Genomic DNA, 21,941 nt, shown 5'->3' on the forward strand with positions numbered 1-21,941 from the left:
GGGAAGGATGGTAGCCAGAACGTGAGGATGGGGATCGCCGGAGAGCTGGTGTAATGGAAGGTCACTGACTGTAGAGGCGGCAGGTTGAAATGATCAATACCGGGAGCAAGAGAAGAATCAGAGACTTGGGCGAGACTTGGACGGGCCAAGGGTTGAGGTCATTGGGAGAAGAACGAGAACAGTTAGGACAATCCAAAGAGGTTGCGAAACAGTAGGTGTCAGGTATTGGTCAACCAGGAAAAACGTCTTACAATGTCAAATTAACTGACAATGATTGTTGACCTGTGTTTAATCTTCTGGGTGTGGTTGTGCGCCCCCTGCGGGACTGGTGGTGGAACGGCAGCCGTGACCTGAACAAAACAAAATTTGTTGGGTTTTTGTTTATTTTAATTAAACCAAAATGCAGTCTGCCATATATGCTTCACATCAGTCATCTCTTCAAAGTCACATCTGCAATATAAGTGTTGTCAAAGGACACCGAACTTGACCTGATTGTGTTTGTCTCTCCTCCTCTTTTCTCAGCTTCTGAGCTTACCTATTGCATATGCTCAAGAGGACAATTGATAAACTGGTGCAAGCACCACGGCATTTGTCTCCTGAATGTTTCTTGGTTTTAACATACCTGAGTCAACTCAATATAGTTATTGAGTTGAATCAAGTTTGGTGGAACTAAGCCACGCAGGGCTAGTGTCTTTCATTGTGGGACCATTACATTTACATTTACAGCATTTATCAGACACCCTTATCCAGAGCGACTTACAATCAGTAGTTACAGGGACAGTCTCCCTGGAGCAACTTAGGGTTAAGTGTCTTGCTCAGGGACACAATGGTAGTAAGAGGGGTTTGAACCCGGGTCTTCTGGTTCATAGGCGAGTGTGTTACCCACTAGGCTACTACCACCATTACAAACACTGCTTTCAAATAATGATTTGCCAGCTCTCACAAAATGAATTGTCTGAGTTGTCTGAGGCCTGGGTTCTATCCACATCAGTGCACCACACGGCCACATTTGCAGACAACACGATTCTCATTGGTCTCATACGTAACAGTGATGAGTCTGCATACAGGCAGGAACTGGAACAGCTCGCACCCTGGTGCAGTTCCAACAGTCTGGATATAAATGCCTTTCTGACTGTGGAGATGACAGGAGACTTTAGGAGAGCTCTCCCACCACTGCTTCCAATAACTATAAACAGCTCTGCTGTCAGCACGGCTGACTCTTTTTACTTTTCTCGGAGATCTGACTCCCAGGATCCAAAGTGGGAAATGGCATAAACTCAGTTACAATAAAAGGTGCAGCAGAGGGTGTTTCAGCTGCCACGGCCATACATGCTACATGGTATTCATGTTGTAATAACTCACAGAATCTGCTCTAATTGCGCTTTTTGGTTCAACAATGTGAGAAAGGAGCAATGCATCATATCAAAAAGCACTTTCTCCCATCCTTCTTCCCACTGATTCCCAACAGTTCATGTCCCATAACTGCAGGCTTCATAATCTATTGACTTCAGAACAATCAGCTACTCTACACAACAAAGTCTCCAAAAGATGTTCATGCATTCTCATTTACCCGAAAATGTTTCAGTTTAAACAGTGGCATTCAGAGTAAATCAATGATAAAGGTGAAATAAGCAAGTCATTTATTGTACAGACTGGTTGGTAGGTGATTTGATGCAGTGGAATAAAGTTTCCGTTGAGCTCCATTTAGACTGATTGAAAAGAGACATTAGCGTCATTGTTCTTCTTACGTCGAAAGCAACATGTGAAACATTTTATTATTTTCTGTCTTATTGTCTTGCTAGAAGTGTGAGGCCATTTCTAACCTTCTCTTAAGATTTCATGCCCATTTCCAAGTCCACCTCTTTTAAAGTTTGGTATAAACTGTCTGTCTCAATTCTGACTATAATTATATAGCATTAGTCCTCCAGCATGTGACATTATTTTGCAATATTGATCCCTCTATCAGTGTGTCGCCTGCACTTGCATTGCGCACTGATTGATCCGAGCAATCAAAATAATACATGAAAGATAGCGTTTGTTAATATTTCATAGTGAGCAGCAAATTAGATAATGAATAAATCATTGCACATCTGCTGCAGCCAATGGGGTTGAAAAGGGCACCAGGCAAAATTACTTTGTCGAGAGTTCGCTTATTGACTTTTGATCCACTCTTGCCATTATGCCATTCAGTTCATTGTGACAAGGTCTCTCCATTCAAACTGGATGCAAAGGGTGTATTTCAACTGCATTATGTTCATTATGTCAAATGAACACTATAAGATGTCACATAACATTACTTTTTGAAGGACTTTTTTTTTTTTTTAAAGCTGGTCTACCACTATGCACCATCCGACCTCTACAACTACTACAAAATGCAGCAGCACGACTAATCTTCAACCTTCCCAAATTCTCCCACACCACCCCTCTGCTACGCTCCCTCCACTGGCTCCCAGTAGCTGCACGCATCAGGTTCAAAATACTGATGCTGGCCTACAAAGCCAAACATGGAGTAGCACCATCCTACCTCACAGCCCTTATTATACCTCACACTGCACCTCGTATACTCCGAGCCTCCAGTACTGCTCGCCTGGTCCCTCCATCTCTGAAGGTAAAAGGAAAACATTCATCTAGACTCTTCTCCGTCTTGGCCCCTCGGTGGTGGAATGAACTTCCCCTCGAGGTCAGAACAGCTCAGTCACTGAGCACCTTCAAACGACAGCTCAAGACCTTCCTCTTTAAAGAATATTTAGATTAAATTGTAATTTTCTTGTTGTCGAACTTTGAGTACAGAATCTACAACAGAGTGAATAAAATAGATGTATTCATAGTTGGGGTCCTAGTGATCCGGAATTGATCTCTTCATCGATGGTAACTTAAGCACGTTGTAAGTCGCTCTGGATAAGGGCGTCTGCCAAATGCCGTAAATGTAAAAAATGTAAATATGCTAGAGAAGGTGCCATTCTGTTATATTAGATATTTAAAAAAATAAAAATGTACCGCTTTGTCCCTAAAATGGCATGGAAACTGTTAATTAGGTAACAATCTCTAAGACGCAGTAAAGCAGGAGGAAATGGAAGATGATGGGCGTCTCAAAAAAAAAGTGTGGAGAATGGGGGTAAAAATGGTGCCTTTGTGTGCTGAGTCAGGTTGCCAATGCTTATTATGAGTGCCAGTTCCTCAAGTTCCCCCCGATGGAACCCCTTCGCTCAGCAGCTCTTCTCTCCATGTTTTCCATTTAAAAAAAGGTAATCTCTTCAGAAGATACATTTACCTAGATTCATAAACTTATGCGAAATATGATCACGTGGCATTGAAACAGTCCTGCAGCTCATCGTTCTGTGGTGCAAAGCGAGCCGGAGTAGGGATGATGGTTTCAAATGCTTCTTGTTTTTGAAAATTGCTAGACCGTTTTCATGCGTATATAGATGAGCTGCTTCTATAAATGTCTGATCAGGTGATTGATTCTCGGCTGGACATTGGGCTCTTCAGACACGTTTTTCAGAATCACACCGCAGCCTCTTTCTCTTTCTGGCTGTGGCTCTTTCTTTAGGCGCCGTTGCGCAGTGACTTGATGATTTATTAACTGGAGGTATTTGATGAATCTCTGCAGCAGAAAGCCACTTGATGGACTCTCCTAGCGGTGGAAACAATTTCAAGCCGACTTCACACATAATTAGGCACTTTAGCTGGCGGACTTGATTTTGAAATAAGCTCCACGCGAGCTCCCCCTTGTACTAACACTCGCCCGTTCTGAATGTTCTCTGAGGGCTGCAGATTGGAGAGGAGGGATCTTCATCAGCCAGCTTTGCTCTACCATTTAGTATCTTCTAACAAAACAATGCCAGGTGGCTGATATTTGCCAATAAACTCTTACTAACAGCGGCATGGCTGGTTCCCATTATTGTGTTAATTTAATGTCCAAAAGACTATAAAATAAAAAAAAACTGAACAGAACACTTTTAAAGAGAAACATTTATGATCAGACGTTATTACTGTAATGATGCATGATGTGATTTTTGACAGTGACCATGCTAGCGTGATTGAAAAAAATCTGATATCAATCCAAACTCTTTCGTTGGACTTTCTCAGGCCATGCTGTAAGAACATGGTCCCTGTACATTAGCAGTAACACACACACACACACATATTGCAGATTGCATTAGAAGATGCCGACTGCATGTTTGACTAAGGAGCATAATCCTGGTCAGTTAAGCTGACATAGAATTCAGAAACTTTGAGAGAATTCGATGAATGGATGTCAAGTGTCACATAGAGGCACTCATGCTGGTGGCTGTGGGAGTGTAAATGGCAGGCAGGTGACGGAGCTATGGGTCATAAAGAGGCCATCAACTTGCTTGAACAGTATTGATTTTTATTAGCCTGTCTTAGTCTATCCATCTCTCTCTAGAAAGAGAAAGAACATTATTTTATTCCAGTACACAATGAATTTGGTCAAATCAGTGCTTTGAATATATATTTAACAAAACAAATTTAACTGTCAAAATGACACCTCTGTGTTTCATTTTTTCTTCCTTATACAGCACACGCGCAGCACAGCACGTAAGGTAAAAATAGTCAGTATGCACATTTTCTACGCCACTAATAATTCCATTAGCGCAGTAAGTCCATTAATGGGGTTTGCTTTAAAAGAGAAGCCTGTCAGAGGTAATTAAAAGATAAGGCGAAGTTTCTGCTCCCATCCCTGTCACAACACGAGGGGGTCCTTTCAACACATCCAGACAAAAAGACTCATTTCTCCTCTTCTCCTGTGCTGCCGGCCTCTGTGTTAGGTGGCCGGTGTGAAAAGGTCAGTGAAATACAGCACTACAGAGAGGCAAAGCACAGAAGCAAGGACCCAAGGCTGTATGTTTTTAGGTTTTCAAGAGCGCCCCTGCAGCACGGTGGTGTGTTTGAATTTCTATTTTTGTGTGTGTGCGTGACAGAGAAACCAGGACATACAAACCAGCCCTTTCTGAAACAGAGAAGGCTAAACACATTTTCCCCACGTCCATAGTGAAGCCCTCGCTCTGAATGGCTGAAGGGATGGCGGCCATGTTGCGTGGCCCGCTCCTTACGGTGAAATATGAAATGTGACAGGTGCACAATGGCTGTCAACATGCATGACACGCAAACAAGGAAAATATTAGGCGGACGTATGGCACGGAGAAAGGCTTTGAGGGGAACTGTGACAGGGACCCCAGTATTGATGGAATAAGTGCAGTGTCTTCTGTCTTCTGCTTGCAAAAGCTCACGTCCATGAACTCTGAATTCATTTTTATTTATTTTAATTTTTTGGCGTGTGACAGTTTGACGAAGAACATTTGTGCTCACGCTTGTTGCGTCCGACCCTGAAGCAGAATACAAACGAATCAATATTTAAAACACATCCATGAATGCGATACATCACGAGCGGTGCAGTGTTCACTGACGGCTGTCTGTGCTCGACGGTTGATCACATTCGGCGGATTTATTCCTCTAATTAGCTGAATGGGAATGAACGCTTGTCCGCGTTCTGAAGAGGCGCACTCGCATTACAGTATCGCGCAGCCATGTCCTCAGGGTGACAGTATATTGAAATCTATGCAGGTCCATTCAGCAGTTTCTGTGAAATGGCGTGTTAAAATTTTTTTTTTTTTTTTACGAAGACACACACATACAGCCTCGAGGCAGAATGCATTTTGTTTAATCGTATGGATTACTCGCGGTGCGTGAAAATCTGTTCTCTCGGCGTGACGTATTACAAGCACGCCAAATGCAGACATATGACTGGAAAAGGTGTTTCGTCTGAGTTACGAAAATTACCAAAAAAATAAATAAATAATGGGAGTGAAGAATGAAGCTATGAGCAGAGTTCAGTAACTCACTTGGACACGGCTTTACATGCAGTGAGATTCTGGTTCCCCTTCAATTTCAATTCAATTTTTACCAACCAAATCATGTCATGACTGATTTCTGCACGATTTAGTTTTTCTTTTTATTGCCATGGCAATAAAAGGATAATGGGTGGCGACAGGTAAAGGAAACCATAATAGTTAAGCTTGATAATGTGAACATTGATCTTAACCCAGCTTGCAGAATCCAGTGGTCCAATTACATTTCCAGTTCAGCCCCGTACAGGAAATGTGAATGGTATCGCCTCACTGGCATACTTCTGCGTGCTACTTCAGGAATTATAACTTAGCTGTACACTTTGACTTTCTGTGAATTGCTTATGATGCGTTATTCTTCTATATTTTTTGTTTTTGCAAAGTACATTTACATTTACGGCTTTTATCAGACATTGTTCAGACACTGACTTACAATCTTTTTACCGAAATACTGTCGGATGTTTGGGGTCCAGACAAAATGTGATATGTTTTAATTAGTTTTTAAAAAGGGGAGTTGTTAATACATTAGTTAATACATTACATTATACATTTTGGTTGTATTGTATTGCATGCTATGGAGCTCTATGCTTAAAAGAAATGAGAAAACAACAATAGTGTAGAGAGGACTCTTGGATCAGCTTGACCAGTTAATTAAACCCTATTCTGGCTAGATGAGCAATTAATCAAGGCAACGTGCTCTATGACAGCGTAGTGTTCGTACGCCGGCTGTAGTATATATAGATCTCCCTCGGGGGCGTGCAGCGGGGTACTGCACTTATCTGGCCAGAGTCGGGCTTTTACTGGCTGGGCAGGATGACTGGGTTCGCCACGTCTCTCCCACCCGGAGCCGGCACCAAGGACACAGTGCATGCTCCTCGAACGCGCTGTTCTGCTTATTTGTGCACCGTCCTCTGCGGCCAGCTGAAAGACGGAGGACGTGTTTGTGAGGACGTCGCGGAGAGGCGATGAACGCAGCCGGGCTGAGTCCGTCCGAGTTATGAGCACAGAGTCTCCTGGGGTGGCAGCTTCAGCCTGATCCTGCGTGCCTGCTTCCCGAATACATTCGCTGGCTTTTGTCTCCAAGTCCCTGTTCCTTGTCTCGCAGAACGGCATTCAGAAACATACAAACATGCTTGTCCTGTTTTCTGACTAAAAGTGCAAGATTTGTTAATGAAATGTAGACGGCCATTGAAGGATGCTATTAAAAGTGACACTTTAATTGGTTTCTCCTCTGCCACTGATTTTTTAATATCCCCCGTCCTTAATGGAGCCATAAAACTATGAATTAGTCAATTGTCTTTATGCATTTGACAGTCCTTGGGAGTAGTTGCCAAGTGTCTTTGTAGAGCAGAGTCCTGCTGGGTCTGAGTCCTTGAGAAGCTCTGTTTAAAATGAGACACACTGCAGCACCTGACAGCATTGGCTGTGCTGCTCGGCTTTTCCGTTGCTTGCTATCGTTCACATTACTTAGATTTGGGGAACGCAGGAACATGTGAGTGATGGCGATCAGAGGCAGACTTTTAAAACCCGATTTCTGTCTGAAATGCAACGCTGTATTTTATAGCATCATGTAATCACTGTCCTGTTGTTACTGATGTGAGGGTGTGGGGTCATCTTTTTGCATACCATGCATACTCATGCATGTATTTATTTTATTTTTTGTTTGTACAAAAAATTGGTTCATTTTATGTTTAACAAAGGGACCAGGGCTGTTTTGTACAGTGGGTCAAAGGTCGTGTGTTTTAATATAAGCTCTGGCTTTGTATTTGTGCAGTTTGCAAGCTCTCCTTCATTTCACTCTGGGTCTCGCCCAAGCACTCTGGTTTCTGCCCATCATCTAAAGGCATGACTCTAAATTGGCCATAGGTGTGAGTGTGTGAGTGAATGGTGTGTGCACCCCACCTTTGAGGAGTCCCCACCTTGTGCCCGATGTCCTGGGCGGCTCTCTCTGCTGCAGCAACCCTGATAGGGTTTAAATCAGGCGTCTCAAACTCAAAATAGGTGGGGGCCACAGGAGACAGAGTCTCTGAGGTTGGGCTCATCAAGTATTCCACAAAAAAAAAAAATCTCAATCTTCTCAAACATCATAACTGACAGTTCTTTAACTTCAGTGTTTTTTTTTGTTCTGAACGTGAACTCTCCTGAATATGAATGAAATATTGAAGAACATGAACGGTTGTTATTCTGCACATGGCTTCTCTTGCCTATTCCTTGCTCCTTTGCATCATTTCCGCTTTCACTTACAGCAACAACTGCACGGAGGATAATGAACAGTTTAATAACAAACAGTCTTTTTTTGGTGCTGGATGTTAATGTATCTTATTATTGCATGAATATCATGACATTTACGTAAGGTAGAAAGTACTGGCATAGCGAGCACAACAAAAAACGACTGATACCGGACTGTTTATTTTCCGCTGGGACCGTTATGTATTTATTATACAAAATACAGTTATGTAGGTTTTATTCAGCGGTAGCCAACACTGATGTTCTGGTGACTTGATAACCATGGTGGGTAGGCTGGTTGGATGGCAGCGGGCCACTCCCCTTGGTGACATTGTCAAATGAAAAATTGGTGTTGGTTGTTAATCTGATTGTTAATTGGCAGAAGAATTATGAGAACAAATCATCCACATGTCAACTTTCGACCAAATCAGCCCCTTCAACTGATGGAAAAACAAAATGCAATGTATTTGACACTGAATCCAACACTGGTGAAATTGATTTCAACCAACTCTAAGTCAAACATGAATTATTCAAACACAGGTAGAAGTATTAAGTCTATGATGGCTATGAGATCCATTGTTGTTGTGAAATGTTTCTCTGCTTGAAATGGAACCTTCCACACAAAATGCGGTAAAGTGTCATTTGGACCAGGGAATAGTAACTTTTGGAAAATATAAGATTTTCAGCATTTTTATATATATGCAAGCCACAAAATATCACCAAACAGAGGGCCATGACTTTGAGACCCCTGGTTTAAATGGCTGTAGACAATGAGTAAGTGAGTTTGTGGTTATAGTCACATACTGTTATGACTATTGTGTTCCAGTGAAACTTTTGTTCTGGAAGCAGCTTTTTGGAAAATGTTCATCGGGCGTTGTCTTGCTGCTGCATTGGGATGGAGAGAGCACGTGATTTGCGTAGAGCACTGCTGACTGGATAATGACATTCACCATGCTGCTGTGCCCAGTCTCAGACCAGATGCTCCCTTTATAGCTTCTCATAAGGGTGGAGAAGTACTGCCAAGTGGCGTAGCTTGACTGGGTAATTCATTTTAGATTCAGGCACTTAAAACATGAAACCACGTCTCTCCGGGTGCAGAAAGATCAGATTATTCTGTCTTAGACGTCTGTCTTCATAATGCTGACATGAAGAAAAAGAGCTAGTAAAATGGGCTCAAGCATTGTTCTCTTCAACACATGTTACATTTTAGCGGGAACTCAATGGTTCTACTGATTCAGTAGAGGATTTTTTTTGTCTACATTTTGCTGTAGGGCAAACTCTGAAACACAGATGGCCATGTGTCCTGTTGGCAAAAAGCTAAATTTTTGATGAGTAAAAAAAAAAAAAGAAAAACATGACGTAGTCTTCATAGATGTTTTGGTGTGCAGCATTTTAAGTAATCATTAGCCCACGTCTTTGAGCCATATATCATCATTGCAAACTAAAACACTAAAGCATTTTGTGTTTCTGCAGCCAAAGGGAATCAATGTGCTGAACAAAGATAAACAATGAAGAGAATTTTGCTCACAGTCAATTAGTATTGATTAGTCTCTTTGCGTTGACCGGTAAAAAAAAAAAAAAAAAAACATCAGACGAGCTGCACTATTCTGGGGTCAATGTTCTCATAAGGCCTCATTCAATTAGTGTGCAATTTCCCTCCCTCTTGCAGTGTAATTAAAGGATATTTAATGCTATTTGGCACTGACTAGACTTTTTGATTGACTTTAATAGGTGGGCCGCATCTCACATCAATGTAAATACTTACTTAAACCCCACCTGGCCCGTCCCTGCATAGATGGATTGTGAATGAGAATTCAATTTTAGCGTCTATCCGCTTGCTCAGCCAGCTTTACACCCAGGTCAGGACCTCAGAGTGCTCATTAAGTTGGGTGTTTGTTGTTTGTGATGCTATTTAGGTTTCATTATTGCATTATGAATAGAGGCAGAAATGCTGATGAATAGTAAACCCAGATTTGCCCGCAGCAGATTTGGACAGGGCTCAATTCGGAAGTATTTAAGACATTTTAGGGCTGTCATTTATTTATTTTTTAATCATAATTTTTTGGATTTGTTTAAGCTAAATATACAACACACATTTAAAAAATAACAGGAATTATTTTGTGGAAGAGCAACAGATGGGGATTGACAGGGTTATGATCTGGTCTTTTAAACCACCCTGCAGACTCTGACTATAAAAATAAATTGAAAATAAAAATCTGATTTCAACCTGCATAAAAAAGAGGCACATTCAGGCACAGGCACGTCGCGGACACACTGCTATCACATTGCTCCCATGTGTCATCTGAATCTGCTCTAAAACTCCCTCACCACCCGTCCCTGTCTATATGTAGTGTAGTTTCTGGATAGGATGAATTTCACATCCGTGTCATAGGTCAGAGCCCACACAGGATGTAAACTAAATGCAGCTGTACGTTACATATTTAAAAATTCCACAAAACATACACACGATACGATCTACAATTTTCTTGCTGATGCTAATGTTTTAATGTTTTTTTTTTTTGTCTTTCTTCCAGGAAAAAGGAAACATTGCAGTGGTGTTCAATGTTGGAACGGACGATATAAACATCGAAGAGAGGTCAAAGTTTGTAAATGACGGAAAGTACCATATAGTGAGGTTTACAAGGAGTGGCGGTAACGCCACGCTGCAGGTGGATGACCTGCCAGTCATTGAGCGATATCCCACAGGTAAGAAAACCCCATCTGTTTGCCCAAGATGATGTTACTGACAAAGGTAGCTTGCTGTAGGCTAGTAATTCTAATTCTATAGGAAATGTTAATCAAAGCGCTCGGGTTGTCCCATTTCCTTCTGTGTTGTTAAATGTTTCAGTTCTGCACCGTATAGACTGTTTAGAGTTGGTTCAACAGGTGAAATCAATGTTGAATTTAGAGCTTGTGGACTGATGGAAGGCTTTGACAAAAGCAAATAGTTATCTTTTCATGTTATTCTTATGTGTGATGAGTAGATGTGAAAAACAACAATATTCATGATTATTTTGGCTATAAACATTTTCCATATTACTAGTCTAACATTTACAAATGGAAAAAAAGTATGACTGTATGACAGGCACATATTTTTGACATTCCTCATGCAAGGATAAAGAATGACTACAATCTCTTCACCTTCCATTTACAGCATTTATCAGACGCCCTTATCCAGAGCGTCTTACAATCAGTAGTTACAGGGACAGTCCCCACCTGGAGCAACTTAGGGTTAAGTGTCTTGCTCAGGGACACAATGGTTCATAGGCAAGTGTGTTACCCACTAGGCTACTACCACCTTCCACCATCTACCCTCATGCTGAAAGTGTGGGCTTGTAGTGTTATTAGTATATCTATTATTTTTATTATTCTCTTTTTGAAATTGCTGAAAGCTGAACTTTAATCAGATGTTCAGTTTGATTAATATCAATGTTGAAAAAAAGCTAAGGTTTGGACTCACAACTTGCTAAGCCCCAAAAATTTCACAAGCAAGAGCAAGTGACCTTCAATATTCTTCTGATCTGCCACTCTCATATTTTACTAATAGTAAACTTCAGCAACGTCTCTGTAGCATAAGAGTGACACCACTTCTGAGTGCATGTCAAACATCTCTCCGATGCTGCAGATGAGTTAATCCCACCCGTACCCCTCCTGCCTCCTCTGCTAATGTTTGCTGACCTTTTCAGACATGCTCTTTGCCTTTCCTCAAACTGAAAGACATTTTTCATGGCAAGGACTCAATGGCTACTCCTTGCCTGGGGTGGTAGAGGGAATTAATGTCTTCTGACAGGCAGGCAGCCAACCTGAGGAATCACTCCGCCAGGTTAATTGCCAGGACACAGTCCTAGTGTGCACATACACACACACACACACACACACCCATGCACACACACACTCACTCACACACACAAAATGGTGGATAGACCCACATCCATAAGGTATGTAAACAGCATTGCTTAGGGAGACATAAAAAAAAACGCTTGAGCATCCGTAACTGCATATATTACCTCGATTATTATGCCAGTGCTTTCTCATTGCTCTTCATATTGCAGTGTTTGTGTGTTACATTCACAGTAATGTCCGTTTCTTTGGGCTGAAAACAGCAGCTAGTCGACATTTAGAAATTGATCAATAGACATGCCACGAAATGGAGATGTTTAAGAGCATGTTTATGCAATGATTATATTTTATCATCCTCATTCTTCTTAGCATCCAATATTAGGATAGAGCTGTGATTGCATGAACTGAAAACTGCAATTACGTACAATTATTACAATAATTGCTGTAATGATTTCAGTAGATACAGAAGCTAATTGAGGAAGCCGAGGTTGGTTGTGGATTTGGTTTAGATGGAGAAAGGAGGTAAAAAAAAAAAAGTGACGATGAAGATATAAATTGTGTATGTACATAAAGCACCACTCGTTATTTACAGTGAGGGGGTTTGTGGAGGAAATCTATTATTTCTGTAATTGATTGCTCACCCTTGAGCAATAATAATTTTCCCACAAACCCACATAAACAGATTAATCAAGCCAAAAGTGTGCAGATTTACCTTAGTCCGTCCACCTGGCACACTATTTATGTTCTGTAACCCTGCACAGGATGTAATATCATTTATTACAGAGGCTCCAGCGAAAACTTCACACCCAGCTGTAGCAACCAGCTGTAATGTAGTAGTCTTCATGGTAGAAATATTGTGCTCTATCCACAAGAACATCTGTAGGAACTGTTTTTTATATTCAGCACTAGCCAAACTATCCTGGCATTCTCTTATGCACACAGTCAACTCAAAATGGCCCTACAGCCATATCAAATTTCATAAGGGCTTGTCTGAAGCCACTTTGATCTATCTTCAATCTGGATCTTAAAAGTGGGTTTGCGCTGAGTCTGGGACTTTTCTGGGAGAGATGGGGCAGAGTTAAGTATATCTCTGTCCTCTTGATTTATATATGACATAAATCAAGTGCCATCAGACTGGTGAAGGTTAGGGTCATTATTGTGCATTTGGGGGGGATTCTAGGGAAGAAGATACCATTCTTGAAGGTCAATTTTTTATGTTAAAATACTAGAGTAAACCCTCATGTGAAAGCATGAATTATATATTTAAGCAAGTTTTCCTCCTCACAGAGGTCACAAGATCATTGTGAAAAAAATTTTAATGAAAAAGTAGCTTTTTAATAAAACCAACATGCATTTTGATGTCACAGATCTCAGCAGAGATAGCATGTGAGTTGGTCTTTCAGTTTAACTGCTGCACTTCTGTTTTCAGTACTGTGGACAGCGCTGTATCTGTCCACACGTTTTCTTGGGGGTTGTAACTCAAAAAGTTTGAGAACCACTGATATAATATTATTGTCTGTATTCGTTCTACATTCATAATTAGCACAGATACATAGATTAGTAATAATCAGGAACCTATGAGTTAAAAACCTTGGGAATCAAATTTCCTTATCCTCGACTGCATTATACATTTTCTTTGTCTGTTCAAGATCTGTTCAAGTAGTCATCCTGGTTATTTGTACTCTTATGGCCTTCATTCACTCTTTGAACTCGAGCCACCCTGATGCTTTCTTATCAGATTAAAAAGACCTATGCAGTACATTACAGACCTGCTTAGTCTCAGGGCTGGTGAGGCTGTGGAGGATGTTGACAATCCTTTGTCGTTTCAGTGCAAATTTAATTTAAAACCACATGATGTGCACTTGAGGAGCATTAGTCTATTGTATGTACGTTGGTACACTGAGGTCACGATAAAAAAGATTTGATTTTCGGATTGGCAGTGCGGGCTCAGGCCGAGTGTGAAGGGAGGCAGGTTACACACCGTCCAGCTGACTGTCCGTTTTAACACTGCACACGGCCCACCTCCCACCTTCCTGTACTGCGGCTGCACTGGATGCCGAAACAATGGATGCCTCTCTTCTTTCAGAGGGTGTAGCTTGACTGCCCCAGGCGAATGGCTCATGAATGGTGGGCACATTTGCATTTTTTTTTTTGTAAATTTTTTTATTTGTTGTAATGAGATAAAGCCTTGTGCTTATCTGACCACAACACTAACACAAAAGAGCGGAGAAGGAGGGGGTGCTGCCTGTGGTCCAGTGAAGTCTGGGACCAGAGATAATTCTGAGTACTCCCCTCTGAGCTCTGAGAGAGACCTGCGTTTGTAACCAGGGAGATAGCGTTGTTCAGCAAACCACGTTCTCAGGAGGGACCTGTGGTACACGATCGTCGCTCGATTACGTTCGGTGTTAATTAACACTGGCTTCAGTCGAGATAGGTGGGGAGGGCGAGGGTGTCAAGCACTACTTCCTAACAAAAGGTGACAATGTTAGAGTCACCCTGTCTGAGAGCCTATCCATGTTTAGCCAGCCCGGCATGTAACCTACGCCTGCATTGTTTCTTCCATTTTATTCCTATCAGATATTAATACAGCTGCTTATGCCCACACCACTGGATAGCACATGTTCCAGGGTGGATGCTCAGCAGGGCTGCATGTGTTTTCATCCGCTTTGCATACATCTCCATCCACCCAGGAGTCTTTCTCCACCAGGAGTCCCATTGTTCATTTTGCTTGTATTTACACATCGCGCGCATAGCATGAAAGGAGACACAGTACGCTGTTTAACACCCTATGATTTGAAAAAGATTACTGCTTTTGTCAGAAGGTTACTGGAAGGTGGAAAAAAAAAAGAAGAAAAACGAATTATTTCTCAGCTGTAACGAAAAATACACACACTCACACACACCAATGTCTATATCCCTAACCATTTGTATTTGGTAGAACAGTGAAAATGTGACTTTTTTTTCAGCCGTATTCAGTTTCTTGGGTCTCATTCCTGTCCTCTCCATCCTCACCCTGACCAGTTGAATTCACTTCCACAAGGTGCCTGTGCCTCTGGCCTCTTGTACACGTCCTCTCGCTGTCATGTAGCCGTGATGTAGGGCGGTAAGAGTTTAACTAGCACACAGTCCATTTACATGGAATCATTCGGAAAGCAAGACTAATACGACCAGATGATGTGATTGGTAGTCGAGCTACTCCTGCATGGATGCATTCAAATGGTCCCAAACTAGACTAAGAATTGTGTGCTTGCACTACAATTCCCTTTCCAGGATGTGACCCCGAAGCTGCAACATCTGCCTTCAGATCAAACTGTCTATCCTCTGTCATACGTCTTTTTCTTTCTTGTGCATGTATGCTGGAGCAGTGACAGCAGTCTGCTTTAACTGTAACTCAAATAAACTGTACGCGGAAACACGTTGACTTGGTTATTATTCGTCTACAATTGGCTGATTATGATGAATTGAAGGCCGCCTTGAGAAGCTAGGAAAGTGCAAGCAGGTCATGGAGCGCTCATGCCTGTGCATTTGACATTCAGGGCATAGTGGAGATGCACAGTAATTGAATCTCGCTCGGCATCTGTCTGCCAAGCTATGCCACTGCTGCCGTCATGCACTAGATTATCTCCTCCAACCGCAACCTGTACTCACAGTAGAAAAGAAAAAGAAAGGAGGGGACAGGGGGAAATGAATGATGCTCCATGTGACAGAATATTGTCAATCAGTGGGACAATTGAGGCCGGCCTGAATCCAATTTGGGAAGACTATAGCAGAGCTGCGGTGGCACTCAAAATCGTTGCCACACGAGTTCCTCTTTTCATTTTCGGGTTATTGGCCTGTGTGCGCCATCAAATCTCCCAGTCGCTTGTAATTGGGACTTAGCGTCCCTTTGTTTCCTTTTCAATCAACTGTGCCCAAATCTGTTTTGGTGCTTCACCCCAGACACCCGTCACCCCCTCGAATGAGTCCGGAAAACAGATGAAGAACCATGAGCTGCTGTGTTCAGTGTTTGGCAACATGTAGCACAGTAATTCTCTTTTACATGTTTTAATTTCATACACCGTGAGGATCTAATTCAGACACTTCTGTATTTTGCACCCTCAGAGGGAAAGTGTGACATTGCATGAAAATGTTTACAGCCCGCTGGTAATTATTTCACTTGTTCCAGTGGAAAAAAAAAAAATTGGTAACTGAAATAAATGAGAAACGTGACTCCCTCTATGCATGTTAATGAGTGGGGGGGTTGTATTTATGAATTGCAGCTTTTGTCAAAACCTTCCACAGTCTGTGTCTCTGAGGAGTTGATTATCTGATGATGTGTGTTAACCTGTTTTAGCGACGTAACTCTTCTTCATTTGTTTTTATGTCTTGAACTTGCAAATACTCATCATTGTACTTACTGTTAGCATTTGGTTACTTGTTAATTAGTCTCGTTTCTTTTTTAAATTGAAATGAGAGATGAGAACATGGCACACTAGCCGTTTCATGTGCTTCTAAACCAATAATTGGGTGCATTGTGTTTTTCTAATAATAATTAAAAGGATGTGCATATATGTATAACTAGATTAAAATATTACCTCAAAGAAAATAAGAAAAAAGGTAAAAAATATGTACTGGAAATTTTTGTAAATGTGTTATGGTTATGTATAAATCTGTTTTTTGGGTTGGTTTATAACTTAATTTTAACTTAGTTGAAAATTATGCGTGCTAATTCTCAATTAATTTAAGTATAATTTGGTGGCTAAAATAAAATAAAATGTACCTGAGTGAGGTTTGGGCAGTGAAATGTTGCAGGCAGTTTTGGTTTTTTAAATAATAAAAATTTCCCAAATCAGTTGTGGCAGTTGTATAGCTCAAGCTTTAAGTATTATCATTTAACCTTTGACCTTACAGATTTTAACCAATGAAATGTCTCTTTAAACTTTAAAGGCAACATTGATAACGAACGCCTGGCGATTGCTAGACAGCGAATCCCATACCGACTTGGTCGAGTAGTTGACGAATGGCTACTCGACAAAGGTAAAACATTGATTAAAACTTTAAATAAAAATAATTTGAACATAACAAAGTAATACTTTGTAACACAAATAAATCAATTAAAATAAATGTTCAGTAAACCAAATAAAACAAAACCATTTAAAACAGGAAATGTAGCTTGTAATACCTACACACTTTGTATAATAATGTATTGAGCTGTATAATACTTGTGTTAACTTCAGGTTAAAGGGACTGTAAATATAAATCTAACTCAGCCAGTCACACTATTAACACTATTAAAATCTATATAAATCATTCATAGTCTTTTTTTCCTGCTATAAACACTTAAATGATCAGCATAAAAGGTCCAATTAGGCAGTGTATATATTTTTTACTTGTGACTGTATACACATATGTAGATGTATGTGTGATCTGTGTCATGAAAAGCGCACTGTTTAAACTCCTAGATAAGTTAAATAGAATAAAATGTTAATTGGCATCAGAACCCAGAGTCCCTTTAACATTACTGTAATTTTTTGGCACAGGGAATTAGGCTAGGCAATGTACAGCTTTATAAAAAAAAATATTGAAAGAAAAAGAAAAAAGTTTTGAGTGCATGCTTGTGTGTGTTTGTTCAAAACCCAAACCGATCCTCCCAATTTATTTTTATTATTATTATTATTATTATTTTGCTTTGCATTATTTGTGCTCTTTGGTTGACATTTTCCATATGTTAATCACACTTTTATAATTTTGCAGCTGATTTAAGCCTTTTTTTCTTTTTCGAGTTCTGATATGTTGCTGTTTCTGTGTTTTGTCATTTGAACAGTTCTTGCTAAAAGGAAATCAAACGAATAAATGAAGATGACAAATGAATGAATAAATCTCACATGGAGGACTGACCTCCAACATTTGTCTATTTAAAGTGAAAATGTGAATCAGTTTAATGAAGTCAGCAGCTGTTGAGCAATTCCAATGCAACAAGATGCAGTCTGAAATGTTGTGTTAACTTTAGGAAAAATCTTGTTATTAAATTGATTTGATTGTCCTTTTAGCAAAGACACATCTGATTTAAAATGAATTTTGCAAATGTTATTGGTTTTTGTGTGTGTCTGCGCGTATTATTTTTTTTTTGGTTTGTTTCCTTTGAATCTGCATTTCATAAGGCTCCCATCATTATAACTGCAATAAATTACCAGGGGCTGGTACTAGCAGTGGGTAATTTATTGCTCTCATTAGCCATTGGACAAATAATCTGTCTTTTTTCCCAGTGTGATTATTTCTCATCATTCTTTTTTTTTTTCTTTCCACTTCTTCTTTGTAACAGCCTCAGAGTGTGCAGTTGAACATTGTCGCACATCTGTAACGTTGTTTCCCCGCAGGACGGCAGCTCACTATCTTCAACAGCCAGACCACCATTCAGATCGGTGGCTGGGAAAAGGACCAAAGCCGTTCCTTCCAGGGCCAGATGTCCGGCCTGTACTACAATGGCCTGAAGGTCTTCAACATGGCCGTGGAGGGGGACCCCAACATTCGCATCGAGGGCAGCGTGCGCCTGGTGGGCGAGTCACCGGCCTCCATCACCCCGCAGTCGAGCGCCACGGCCAACCGCTCCGAGACTTCTACCTCCATCACTGAGATCACCACCACCACCACTGCCTCTAGTCGCCGAGTGAAGCAGACCACACCGCGGGAGCAGCAGCAAGTAAGGGCTTACATGCAATAAAACTACGATTTCTACACAACCAGACCTCCGAAGTGATGCAAAGTGCGGCCTTTTACGATTGTAAGAAGATCTAACTAACGATAAAACAAGATCTAACTGCTTGGTAGTTTGGGTTTCCTTGAAGAAGAGAATTATTATTTATGTCACCCAGAATAATTATTTTTTAATGATTTTTTTTATAAATAGATTTTAAAATGCTAGGAACCAGATGATTGACAGCTCTGACATATGCTGCGTCCTCAGTCTGGGGGATTTACACTGGCGCCTGTCCAAACGTCTTCTTCCATGTTTTGTCTGTCCATTTATATTAATCCCTTTTTGACCCCACACTTAGTGTGTAGTGCTGCGTTTAGTGCATGTTTAAAAATAGTGCCCTTCGTCAGTGCTAAAAAGGAAAGAAAAGAGTCAGGCTACAGCATTATTTGTGCAGAGATTTTTAATGATCATCTTGGAAACTAATCCCCTCTTAAGAGTTTTTTAAGATCACAATACCGATAAAGGCTACTTTGCCATGGTTTAAAAGAATCATGGGCAATATTAATATTGGCATTCATATTAGAGAATACCCCAACCCCTGATAGGGACTGTCACTACTATTTTTCTTAGGCAGGGTGTTTTCAGCCGTTGCCTAAAGCGCTGTCTGAAGGTTCAAATAGGCTTGTGGAGAACAACAAAGCTGCCTTTTTTTATTCTTTTCCCCTGATGCTGAAGATAAAACCATTTATTTCTCACTAGGTCACTCTCGTGAATATAAAGTGTTGTGTCCTGGTTTATTACAATGCAGTTGTTTTGCAGAATGTTATTTCTTTTCACTCCCTGACTGCTGAACATTTCCCTTTTCATCTGAAAACAACGCTTCATAAGAGCTTTATTGCTTATGAGTGACTTAAAAATCCATCCCATTAGATACGGCCCTTTATGTATCTGAAGTGGTCTATGTGCAGACGCAGGCAGAATGGAATGGCCTGATCTGGGTCAATGGGTGTAGAAGAAAGGATGCTTACCTCTGGTAGGTTCCCCTGTGGGTCGTGCGTGAAGAAGGATGCCACCACACAGCAGACAAGGGGGACTTTACTCAAGTGGTGTTGTCATAAAGCGAGAAATGAAGATGCACTGCCTAGAGGGCTTTTGTTGCCTGCCTACTCAGAAGAACAAATAAAGGGGTGGGGGAGGCCATGAAAACACAAGTAGTGGCACTTAAATTGCTCTGCGTTTAGGGTCCCTGCAGTGATTGCGTGTTTCCGAACAAAGGGAAGCTTTTTTTTTTTTTTTTTTTTTTGCACTAGCATTGCAGGAGCATTGAATCGCTTTCACGTCAATTCTGATGGCCCGAGTTCCCCCTCAGGGGTCGCACTTCATCCTGGAGGTAATTTCAGGCTTTTGCCTTAACTGGGGATGCCAAAGTGTCAAAATGTAAGCAGGTTCCTCCCATAGATGATAATGCCATATTTTGTGGAGAATAAAATGAGAAAAAAGTAAACAATGTGACACTAGACATAACAAAATTAGAAATAAAATACCACACTTTCAGAGTTGCCATACATTTTTAATCCTCATATGAAAAAAAAAAACGTCTGAAAAAGTCATGTGTGTAAAAAACAATGAAAAACCACGGAATGAATGGAATATATTGATTATCACTGATTATAATTGGTTTAATCATACATTAATCATAAGTCTCATACTGGATTACTCTGGTCTCTAGCAATTTTCAAAAAGATCATTTTGTTCTTGTATGAAGTTTTTAGAGATCGTTATTTGAAATACACTGAAGCAGCCACATTCTATTTGCTGATTCACAAGCAGAGTGAAGCTTTTCACATCCCATGGGCAGCTTTAAATCTAAATATTGATCTTTTTTAATGAAATTGTCATGAATTGCAGCTCTAAACACAACTGCCTCAGTAGTTTTTATTGTGCTTCTGTTACACCCATTAAAATATGGTGATTGCCAGCATTATGAACAGTAGATTGAGTATAGATGAGCCAATTCCAGTCCTGTGGTTGGAAAGATGTATTTTGCAAGTTCAGTGTTCCAAAGTTGAACATCTTTAGTAGTTATGAAATGAAAATAGGAGACATATTCTTGTTTTTCATGATATAATTATAACATTTGGGTAAATTAAAACAATATAGTGTTCCTTCTAATTCCAAATAAATTGATATGAACTGATATCATAAGCGAAAAGCTACTTTGGCAAAACATAGGATAACAAAACAGATCACCAGGGTGGTCTCATGGATGCATCACAATACATACATGGATTTGATGCAATATTTTTCCCTCAGATAACAGTAAATGACCAAATGAAAGCACAGATTTTTTACATTACCCTTAAAACCATAGCTGTTCAATATTTTTGAATCAGAAACATGCACGCGCACACACACACACACACACACACACACACACACACACTCTGTTTTCTTGATTGAGTCTAAGTCTAATTCATATTTTAGGAGTTCACGCACAAAAAAACACATTTGGCTATTCAGAATTTCACAATGATTTGTTTCATAATCATATATAGCATTCTTATGAGTTATAAAAAACACAGAATTCTGTTTGCAGTTCTTTAAAATGACAGAAGTGGTGAAAGGCTGCCCGGGCTGAATGCTTCATATGCACTTCAGAAAGGCTGTTCATGCAGTGGCTTCACTGTCTGGAATATCACCAAGTGCTGAAAACAGTCCCCTCACCGAAGAAAAGCATCTGTACCCACTAAATATTTCTTTGGCTCCAACAGACATGTGCTGTGCTCCGTGTTGGCGGACAGGTGTGCCTCTCCTGGTGAGGGCCAGGGTGAATGAAGGAGGCATGAGAAAATATTCACACCGGCTCACAGAGTCCCGCACAGTCTAATTAAAGCACTCTGCTGAGAAAAGTACACCCTTGTTCTTGCGAATTTTCTGAAATGCAAAACACTGGATTTATTTTGGTAAGCCTCAGATGCTGAAGGAGCCCAACCACTGTGTTTAGAGATAAAGAGGGATGAATATGAATGCTGCACATCAGAAAACAACAAAAAGAATCTCTGCATGGCGGTTGGAACTATTTAACCATCACTGTGGTATATTTTGGATCATTTACAGCTGTCATTTACAGGCAAGACACATAATTCGACTTCTGTGCCTCTACCATTATGAGTTTGTTTAGATCTGTTGAAATTGAAATCAGAACGAGAAGAATCCACTGCCATAATAATCCACTAAATGCTGTTCTTAAGTAAAAATGTTTTTCACATTATAACTTATAACAAGCTCAATAACACAATAAGGAAACAAGTTTCACTAGTTTCATTTCTGTT

The 21,941-nt window shown here is 40.5% G+C and overlaps 1 protein-coding gene across 33 annotated transcripts in view; it reads left to right on the top strand.

The window, feature by feature from the left end:
• Positions 1–21,941, top strand: part of LOC114796055 (neurexin-1a-like) — a 252,883-nt gene that overhangs the window by 196,032 nt on the left and 34,910 nt on the right. For 25 of the 33 annotated variants that reach the window (XM_028989891.1, XM_028989898.1, XM_028989906.1 and 22 more), the window contains 3 exons: positions 10,628–10,799; positions 16,860–16,949; positions 18,290–18,612. In XM_028989891.1, coding sequence (XP_028845724.1) covers positions 10,628–10,799; positions 16,860–16,949; positions 18,290–18,612 — 585 coding nt within the window. The remainder of the gene's footprint in view (positions 1–10,627; positions 10,800–16,859; positions 16,950–18,289; positions 18,613–21,941) is intronic. The other 8 variants (XM_028989915.1, XM_028989926.1, XM_028989918.1 and 5 more) reach the window with 1 other exon arrangement.

The sequence above is a fragment of the Denticeps clupeoides genome, chromosome 8 (genome assembly GCF_900700375.1).
Source record: "Denticeps clupeoides chromosome 8, fDenClu1.1, whole genome shotgun sequence".
Taxonomy (NCBI): Eukaryota; Metazoa; Chordata; class Actinopteri; order Clupeiformes; family Denticipitidae; genus Denticeps; species Denticeps clupeoides.